Source organism: Echinops telfairi, unplaced genomic scaffold (assembly GCF_000313985.2).
Source record: "Echinops telfairi isolate 266 unplaced genomic scaffold, ASM31398v2 ScPeMD7_5805;HRSCAF=6673, whole genome shotgun sequence".
Classification (NCBI taxonomy): Eukaryota; Metazoa; Chordata; class Mammalia; order Afrosoricida; family Tenrecidae; genus Echinops; species Echinops telfairi.
In genome coordinates this window covers 2,295,991-2,305,977 of record NW_022109704.1, presented here as the reverse complement: position 1 = coordinate 2,305,977, position 9,987 = coordinate 2,295,991, and the positions used below count along the sequence as shown (strand labels likewise).

The 9,987-nt window shown below is 53.3% G+C and overlaps 1 protein-coding gene across 1 annotated transcript in view; it reads left to right on the top strand.

Moving 5' to 3' along the window:
- The first annotated feature begins 2,128 nt into the window (after positions 1-2,128).
- The window catches only part of ANXA9 (annexin A9), an 11,240-nt gene continuing 3,381 nt past the window's right edge, over positions 2,129-9,987 (top strand). Inside the window, exons 1-10 of the mRNA XM_004716604.2 lie at positions 2,129-2,204; positions 2,389-2,485; positions 3,645-3,739; positions 3,984-4,097; positions 4,488-4,581; positions 5,638-5,717; positions 5,860-5,919; positions 7,228-7,312; positions 7,451-7,546; positions 7,650-7,708. Of these exons, the coding sequence (XP_004716661.1) occupies positions 2,130-2,204; positions 2,389-2,485; positions 3,645-3,739; positions 3,984-4,097; positions 4,488-4,581; positions 5,638-5,717; positions 5,860-5,919; positions 7,228-7,312; positions 7,451-7,546; positions 7,650-7,708 (855 nt within the window). The 5' untranslated portion in view covers position 2,129. The remainder of the gene's footprint in view (positions 2,205-2,388; positions 2,486-3,644; positions 3,740-3,983; positions 4,098-4,487; positions 4,582-5,637; positions 5,718-5,859; positions 5,920-7,227; positions 7,313-7,450; positions 7,547-7,649; positions 7,709-9,987) is intronic.

Genomic DNA, 9,987 nt, shown 5'->3' with positions numbered 1-9,987 from the left:
TAATGATTAAAAAAAATTGAATGCAGAATGAATCAGAGGTGTTCTAATGGCACCTGCCCATGCTGCAAATGTCTTGGACAAAAAGGAGTCATAGGGCAGAGAGTTTCAGAAGCCCTGGGTCCTGCAATCATGACATGAAACACGATGTGTATGGATTGTCGGGGGTGGGGGTGGGGGGATGATTTACTCTCTCAGCCTCCAGCTGAGTCATAGTAAAAAGCTAAAAAGAGGGTGTGTGTGTGTGTGTGTGTGTGTGTGTGTGTGTGTGTGTGTGTGTGTGTGTGGAGGGTAACCTGCACACGTTCACAGGGGGAGAACAGTGAGAAGCAGTGATTGACTCCATGTTACTTCTCCTTGCTGGCCTTCTCCCCAGGCTTGGTGGAAACACTGCAGAGCCCTCCTCCTGGGATTTAAGACAACCCGTGAGGGCCTTCCTGGGCTGGGGAAGGAGTAGCAAAGGAGTAAAGACAGTTCTTTGGCTTCTGTGCCCAACTCCTACCTGAGTCCTTCCCTCCAGGGGGCCTGGGGAAAAGGCTGCTCTTCCACCCAGAGGAGGCAGCTGAGAGGTTTGCACCATTCCTCAGAGATCCCTGAGGCTCCGGGGACTGTTCACCTGCCGCTCTGTGCACCAGTAACAGGCTGCGCTTGCATCCCCAGCTGCTTGAACAGCCTCGGCAGGCAAAAGACCACAGCAGGCATCTCGGAAGCCGGGGCCCAGGAAGTCGCTCCCATCCTTTTTTCTTTTTGGAGCCGGGCGCATCCCTCCCCACCGTTTGCATTGTTCTCTGGCTGATCTACTGTCACCCCCCACCCATGTCGCTGTGTTCTCCCTTCTCTACAGATGTGAGCAGGTCCCCAGATGTGAGCAGTTCCCTAGCCTTCCCCCTCCTGCTGGCTGACTCTAACCAGGAGGAAGGGCTGGGACCCCTCTGGGGTGCAGGCTGGGGTGCCCTGCTGGTATGTGCCCTAACAGGTTTTCCTCTATCAGTCTGGAGATCAGCCTGGAGCCTGTCAGACCTGCCCCCTAGGGAGCTGGAGCCAGAGGCAGAGCCAGGTCAGAAGCTGGACTCTTACAGACTTAGAGACTGGTTCTCTGTGGACCTACTTGGCCCCACAGGGGAAGCAATGCACAAAGCCTCCTGTGTCTGGGGCTAAGCTGCCGAGAAGCCGAGAGGCATCCACTCAACTGGGCTGAGGCCCAGTTCTTGGGAGGAGAGACGCTAGGTAGGCAGAGAGGTGTTGGTCTGTGGAACCCGGTACAGCCTGGTCCTCTCCCACACCTGGGAGGGGCCAGGGCTGGAGGCAACTGCTGGTCGGGTCTGCAAGGGAGGTCATCTGACTGGCTGCTCAGCCTGGGCTGCACAACCCCCCTTCCTCTCCAGCAGGCCACACAGGAGCTGGTGCCTGTGCAGCTACACCACCAGGCAGGCGTGAGCGTAGCTCCCCAGCCCCGGCACCTCTGGGTAAGTGCTGGCCCTGGGTTCTCCCCTGGGGGTAGGAGGACTGAGGTTTTTTCCAACACCACTGCCCGCGTCCTCCTCCCAGTACTCACCTGTCCACGAGAACACATACTTGCAGAGAGTGCATGGACGGAACTAAAGATTCCAGCCCGAAGCTCCAAGGGCAAAAGGCAGACAGCAGGCAGGTGGTTGTATGGGCAGAGATCTGGGCCTTGCTGGTAGACTGGGGCTGCTAACCTTCCCCCTTCAGCTCGGCTACCCCACTCTGCCCCAAGGCAACTGAGAACCCTGTCAGGCCATGGAAGCAAGGGACACGACCACGGGAGGAGGAGGGCTTCCGTCTCTGAACAAGGGTGGGGGTCCTGGAGTTGGAAGGGTTTTTTTGGGGGGGGTGCAAGTCCTAGCGACATCCTGATCAACCCTTGTCTCCTGAAGCCAGGGGCGAGGGGTGAGTAAGGTGGAGGCCGGCCTCTGGCTCTCTACCTTAGCTCCACTCTGACTCCCAGACTCAGTCAAGCAGGTGGTCATGGTTGTTCTGTTTTTTTTTTCTGAAACAGGGGAAAGGACTAGCCCTAGGGGCCCAGGGCCTGAGGGTGATAGAGGCCCTGGAAGTTGGCCAGTTTACCTCAGTTGGCTTCTGTTTCCTTCCTCCGGGTAGCGAGTTGTACCATGTCTGTGACCGGCAGGACGGCGGTATCATCCTTGACTCAGGAGATCCTTGGCTACCTGGGTCTTGCCCACAAGGTAAGGAACTGCTGGGATTTGAGGAATCTTTTTTTTTTTTTTTAAATATCAACTTGAGGGCTGAGAGGGCGTGAGGGAACAGGCCACAGGAGCACATGTCCCACGGCTGCACGGACGCACAGGGGAGGGTGTGAGCAGACCTGTGGTACCCCTTCCCCTCCAGTCAATCGCTCTGCTCTTACAGACTGCAGCGTGGGGCACTCTGGGCACCCTTAGGACTTTCTTGAGCTTCAGTGTGGACAAGGATGTGCAGAGACTGCTGAGGGCCATTGCAGGACACGGTGAGCACCCCTGTTGTCCCTGTGGATCGACCTACGAGAAACAGCTCTGTAGGCCGGGAAGGAGTCTGATAGGAAGAACTAACAAGGCTCAACATACACATATTTGTATGTCAACATGAATTGCTGTATGTCAAATAGGTGTGTCATCTTAGTCTCATTACACCCCTGTGAGGTAAGTCCCATTATTTACATTGTACAGAGGCGGGAACTGGGACTCAGGGAGGATAAGAGCCTTGCCCAAGGAAATGCCACCCGTAATGGCTGTGCTAGGATTCTCAAGTCTGTTGTTGTTGCTGTTGTGATTGTTTGGTGCCGTGCAGTCAGGCCGGACTCGTCTGTGTACAACAGAAACACAGCCAGGTCCTGTGCTTTCTTCCCGCTTATTCTTATGTTTGAGCCCATTGTCCCAGCTTCTGTGTCCATCCATCTGGTCAAGGGCCTCCCTCTTTTTCTCTGCCCCCTACCTTCACCAAGCATGACGTCCTTTTCCAGGGACTGGTCTCTCCTGAGAACCTATTCAAAGTCTCACCATCCTTGCTTCTAAGGCGCACCTGGCCAGACTTCTGCCAAGACAGCTGTTTCTGTTCTTTCGGCAGCCCCCGCCACTTCCACGATTCTTCACCAGCACCATCATCCGAAGCATCAACTTTTAGGGGTCCTCCTTATTCTGTGTCCAACTTTCACAATCGTATGAGGCGAATAAAAATACTGTGGCTTGGGTCAGGCACAGCTTAGTCCTCAGAGTAACTAACATCCTTGCTTGTGAACATTTTGAAGAAGTCTTGTGCAGCAGATTTACCTCACACAAAGCATCCTTGCATCTCTTGACTGCTGCCTCCCTGAACATGGATTGCGGCTACAAGCAAGAGGATATCCTTTGCAACATCCATCTTTTCTCTGTTCATCGTGATGCGATTGTAAGGATTGTATGTCGAGTTGTTAAGTTAGGGTCAGATTTGCGTGTCATTGTATCATTTTTGTTTTTTTTTTTTTTTTTTTTCTGAGACCAAATAGAAACGAGGGTTCAGGTAGCCACTGATCCATCCTTTCCCAGTTCTTGTTTGTTCTCCCCTCCTCTGGAAGCTCCGAGTCAGTCAAGGAGAAGGACCCCAGCCATGGATCCTGCCTAGGTGATAGACCAGCTCCCCTTTTGATGCAGGCGTGGACCACACCAGCATCATGGATGTGCTGACCAATCGGAGCAGAGAACAAAGGCAACTCATCTCCAGGGCCTTCCAGGAGCGCACCCAGCAGGTGAGGGTCTGGCTTCTCAGGAGCTGTGCCCTGCGGGAAAGAAGCCCCCTGGAAGACTCAGATTACAGCAGTTGGGTCGTAGCTGAAGGCAGCCTCTGCGCTCTGCCAGAATGGGCTGGTGCTTTGGGGCTGTCTGGAAACTGGCCAGTGATCTTGGGACGTGCCTACACCTTCTCAAACCTCTGCACACCCTGGGCCCTTCTCGTCAAGCCTGCCTCTCTGCCGTGGAGGCTTTCTCTCGCAGGACCTGCTGACGTCCCTGCGGGCAGCTCTCTCCCACAACCTTGAACGGATCGTGGTGGCACTGATGCAGCCAGCAGCCCAAAGCGATGCCCAGGAACTGAGGGCAGCGCTGAAGGTACCAAGAGAGGAAACTTTCTGGGAGGGCTGAGGGCACCCCTGAGGGAAGGAGAGAACTGACTGCCTCCGGGTGCCCTCTGCCCTCGGCCCTTCACCTCTCCTCCCTTCCTTATTGGCTCAAGGGGCTGGGCCCATGCCCCTGAGGAGTTGTCAGCGTCTGCTCGCTGCCCCTACGCCCTTGCCATCCAGTCGGGTCCCACCGAGAGCGACTCTCTAGGACAGAGGTGACCTGCTCCTTAGGTTTACCGAGAGTGGACATCTTTATGGGAGCAGACAGCCTCAGCTTTCTCCCGGGGGGTGGGGTGACCATGCCGTCAGCAGGCCGACGCCGACCCCACATTGCCACCAGCGCTCCTCCTAATGATACAGGGCCTTCAATTCCTCGCAGGGCAGAGGTTCTCCTGAGGACACTGTGGCCATGGAAATTCTTGCCACCCGAGCTCCAAGCCGACTGCAGGAGTGCCTGGCAGTCTACAACCGAGGTAAAGGGCAGCGAGAACTGGAGAGGAAGCCAGCGGATCGTCCACTCCCATCCCGCGCTCCTTAGGCGGCAAGCCACCTGGGAACCTATCTGCCCAAGTTCTGTTCCCCTGGGGGCTCTCCTTCCTCCCCACCCAGAGCCTCGCTCCCTCCCGGGGAGACATCCCATGTGATGATGAAGGAAACGGAGGGAACATGATTCATCATTGTAGTCTGGGGCTCCGGGGCAGATTCCAAGAGTAATGACAATGTTGGGCTCTGGGACAGTCCCAAGGGTCCTCTCATCTCCTTTCTGGCTCCTTGGTGTCCCTGCCGTCACACCACGTCCCAGGCTGAATGGAACCTCATGCAGCCTGGGGGATGAAGGGAACCTGCTGTCCAAGGCATGGGTGTCACCGCTCGGGGCCTCGGCTGAGATCTCTGCCTGGCTTCCACCCACCACACCCACCTGCTGAAGCCAGTTTTCCTCGTCCATATCTCATCATCACCACGGTGCTCGCTCTTCTTTCCCCCCATTCCCCCCCATTTTCCCCCTGTTCTTTCCTTCCTTCTCCGTATTCTACCTCTCTGACCCCCAGCCTCTAGTCACCTGGCCTTCAACTATGGCTCTCCTCACCCTCTTTCCTGTCGGGCCTCCACCCGGAGGCCTCCTGCCTTGGGCAGGGTGTTTAGCACTGAGGCCCCCACCCAGACTCCCACAGTGCATGAGTTAGTCTCAGCAGAGAGATGTTTTTTTTCCGGGATGGCCATGATGAATTCTAACTTACACCCAGGAGCCAGCAGCCACCAAGCTACCGCAAGCAGGAGCTGACAGAAGGGGCAGGGCCTAGCAGCTTAGTCATCTGGGGGTCTTTTGTGTTGGGCTGCTAACCACAAAGCAGTTCCACACCACCACCACTCCTCGGGAGGAAGGGGAGGTTTCCTCTCCCATCAAGATGCTATGAGTCAGCGTTGACTTGATGGCAGTGCGTTTGTTTGTTTTGTTGCTGTTGTTGTTGTTGTTGTTGGGACTTTGGGAAATGTCAGGAGGATTCAGAGAGCGCTGGACTCCACCCCAGATTTCCAGGTGGAGGCTGAGGAGGACATCAAGTCTGAGACCAGTGGCATCTTGCGGGACCTGCTCCTGGCTTTGGCCAAGGTGAGGATGGGCTGTGGGGAAAGGCGCTACCATTACCACTACTGTGGTGCTATAGACACCAGAGGGCTGGGGGTTTGCTGTCTTGGCCTGGAGATAAAAAACCATCCCTCAAAGACCTTCTGAGAACAGTCTTTTCTCGCAGGGGGGTCGTGAGAGCTACTCTGGGATCATTGACTACCACCTGGAGGAGCAGGATGTTCAGGTGAGCAGAGGGCTTGGCGTTTGCACAGCAGTGCATAAGACCCCCCCTCCCCTGCCCTCTTGCAGAGCCAGGGACTTGAGCACCTCTTTGTCCTGCAGACCAGTCCCTGCCTTCTGGAAGGCGTGTCAGGGATTGGGGTGGAAGTGTCAGCTGATGACACACTCGGAGCCTTTTCTCTCATCTAGCCTCAGACTCCAGGAGCCCTGATAGCACAATGGGCTACGAGTTGAGCTGCTAACAGGTCAGTGGCTCAACCCCGCTTGAGCGCTCCCCTGTGGGAGAAAGAAGTGGCTGTCTGCTCCTGTAAAGATTTCAAGTCCCAGAAACCTTAAGGGGCAGTTCTACTCTGTCGCTGAGTTGGGATTGATGGCCGTGAGGTTTGAAGCCCCTGACTCCTGAGCTCACAAGATGTGAGCTCATCAGCTGGCAGACTGGCCTCTCCTGTCATGGCAGTTCAGGGGGGTGGGGAGGACAGCCCTGCCCAGGCCTTCCTTAGGAGACTATTTCAACTCCTTGGGTACCAGGACTTTTCCAATTTGCGGTCTAGAGCTGTAGGGGGGAAGCTCCTCTTGCAATCCTGACTCTTGGCTGTTGTTGTTTTCAATCCACCACAAATAAGCCAATGAAATCCAATGGTGTAGCGCTTCCAATACCTTTCTCTACTGGTTAATTCCATTCCATTGTCAAGATGAAGGCTTCTGGAAGCACAATCTCTTCAGTTCTCAACCAATGGTCTCAGCAAATGATGACTATGAACCCAACGTCCCTCGGAGATGGCTTGGGGAAGAACTGGTTGACAGAACTAGGCATTTACAAAGGAAACTAAACCATTGTCTTTTATGCCCACTGGGTTAGGATAGGGCCCTCCCACCCTACCTCACCCCCTGTACCTCAAACCCCAAGTCTAAATGATGTTCACTTCAGGGTCTTCCTCCTCAGGAATGAAGGCTGCCAACCTCCTTCCATCTCCAGTTCCTCTGCTTCAGGCAAGGACTTAGCCTGGGAGAAACATCAGGGTTTGATGGGGGAAAAGGCAGTGGGGCAGAGAGGTTCGGTCATCGTGGTCTGAGAGGTCAAGAGACATGGCCAGGGGGCAGGCAGATCAGGGACCCGGACTGACGGTGGCTGGGGCAGAGCTCTGAGTCCCAACGCCGGAGCTTCCGACTTGTCTCCAAGCACCGTGAGAATTGGAGGGTGTGTTGGAAAAATCCACACGCAGAACCAGGCTTTCCCCAGATGGCCACCTAGGTTGAAGGGCACCCTGACCTGGGAGAGTGGTCCGGGCCCTTACACACTCTTTGCTGTCAGGCATTACAGCAGGCTGGAGAAGCTGGCGCACAGGAGACGTGGGTCCTACTTCTCACCCAGAGAAACGTGGAACACCTGGCTCGAGGTACACACAGCCCCTTCTCCCGGGTGTGCTCCAGGGATGAGGTTGGGCTGAGGACCACAGGGAACGGCCAATCCTGCTCCGTGATAACTAACCCCGCCCCCTCCACGGCCTCTCCCCGCCTCCCATGCACATCACAAGTCTTTGAGCAGTACCAGCGGCGCACGGGGCAAAAGGTGGAGGATGCTGTCCGGAACCGTTTCCAGGGCGAGGCCCAGGTGACACTGCTCAGTCTAGGTAAGGGCTTGCTCGGGACATATGGTAGACAGGGCTCTCTCCTGGGGCCAGGGAGAAGGCTGGCCCGCAGCCATTTCTCCCCTCTTCCCCTTTCTGCTGCCAGCCTCCGTGATCAGGAACACACCATTGTACTTTGCCGACAAGCTGCATCAAGCCCTCCAGGTGAGAAGAACGTTCTTTCCCACGCCCTTTCTAACAAAAAGGTGAACAAGAGAAAATTCCTGCTGCTGATGACTCAATCTCGGGTGTTCTTTGCAAACACAGAGCGCTTCTCCTTCACCGGTTTTAGACTGTCTTGTCTGGCAGCGTTTTGGCCTCCTTAATGCGGAGGTGTGAATGTGGTCTGTAAGCAGCCCCTGGCCTAGTTTCGGTTGTTGCTGGAAAGATGGTGACAACAGTCGTAAGACTCAGTGCCACCCACTCCTGGAGTTCACCTTTCAACAATAGACACTAACACCCTTGAGGAGGAGCATGCTCCCCAGAACACTCAACGCCAAGTTCAGATGGCAAGAAGGGGCGAGGAAGATGGGCCGACAGGGAGAGTGAGAACCCAGAGAGGAAGTGGGCACTGAGGCAATGGCAACTAAGGTCATGGGTACAAATTGTTGTTGAATGGGAACGGAAGGGGCTTCTCACACTTGACCCAGACGGTTATGGAAGGTTACAAACAAACAGGAAGGGCCACTTACAAGCACCAGCACTTCTCAGTGCTCACTCTGTGCTGGGCCTGTGCGGAGCTTGTTACACACAGTTCCGTCACTCTCCACAACCACACTCCAGCAGGTCAAGAGCCCCATTTCTATAGATGGAAACACTAAAACACAGAGGAGGGATGTCGGTTGCCCAAGGTCACACAGCAAGCAAGTCAAACCATTTATCTTCCCTGAAATAGGGCATTCAACTGGCATGTGTCAATCCCTAGTCAGCTGCTGGGCTATCCGTGCTCTGGGCCCCCAGGGTCACCCTTCCATACCGTGATCAGAATTTGTCTCGTATTCTCACTCACTGCCAGCAAGTCGATGCCTACTGAGGTGACCCCACAGGACAGGGCAGAACTGCCCCTTTAGAGGAGTAGAAAGCCTCCTCTTTCTCCCGTGTTCCATATTAGCTGTACTTAAACTGGAGACCTTGGTTAGAGTAATTTCATCAGCAGGATACCGTTATTTTGTTCATTGAACTGCATGCCCCAAATAGAACTCTCCTCAAACCTAAAAATAAAAAATATTTTAAACCTTCACCAATTTCGAGAATATGCAAACTTTGAAGTTCTCATATCGGCAGAAGTAGTTTCTGTATAAACCAAACTCACTGCCATCGAGTCAATGCTGACTCATAATGACCCTACCGGATAAGGTAGAACTGCCCCTGCGAGTTTCAGACTGTAACTCTTTTTTTTTAAAATCATTTTAGTGGGGGCTCTTACATTACAGCTGTTCTAACAATCCACACCTCCATTTGTACATATGTTGCCATCATTCTTCTCAAAACATTTTCTTTCTACTTGAGCCCTTGGTATCAGTTCCTCAATTTTTCCTTCCTTCCCCCACCTCCCACCCTCATGAGCCCTTGATAAATTATTTTCATATCTTACACCATCTGTTGTTCGTCACCTTGGGTGGGTGGCATGGGGTTTATATATTGATCATTTCGATCTATTCCAAACTCCTTACAGGAGTAGAAAGCCCTGTTTTTCTCCCAAAAAGGAACAGCTATTGAGTTCAAACTGTTGACCTTGCAGTTAGCAGCCCAGTGTATAACTATGCCAACTAAGTGCCCTGTTTTCTAGATGCTAGCTGAGAAACCATCATGACTTGTGGACAGCTACTCAGAAGATAGTACACACAAGCATTTGTCCTGTCATCCAGAGACTGCCATCAGGACAGTAGCTTATTTTACTTACCCAATAAGCCTGTGCTATTACAGTGAGCCAATATTAAGATTCTCTTAAAAGTTATGGCTAGCTATCCAAATTTCTGAAATCAAAACAAACTTGCATCCCAGCAATAAGTGGTTGAAGTATATCTGGATTATATCACACTCTTGGGTATAGACAGCAGAGTTATTTTAGGATCCAGAATAGTAATATAAATCCACTTGCCTGAAATTCTTTTTAAAAGCCAAAGCTCAATCGAGATACTTCTGTACTATTGTTTTTCATTTTAAAATTATTATTATTATTATTTTGGGGGGTGCTATTTTTTCATGAGGAGCCTCGGTGGCATAGTGGTTTGCATTAGGCTGCTAACTGCAAGGTCAGCAGTTCAAAACCAACAGCCACTCCAAAGGCGAAAGATGGGGTTTTCTACTCCTATACAGAGTTACAGCTGCTGGAGGGGGGGAGGCTTAGGTGGAGAGCAAATGTTTTGAGTGATTGTGGGGGGAGGTCAGATGCGCAGGCATTCCCTCCCCTGAAGGCAATCAGTTGCCAGAACTGCTGCCTC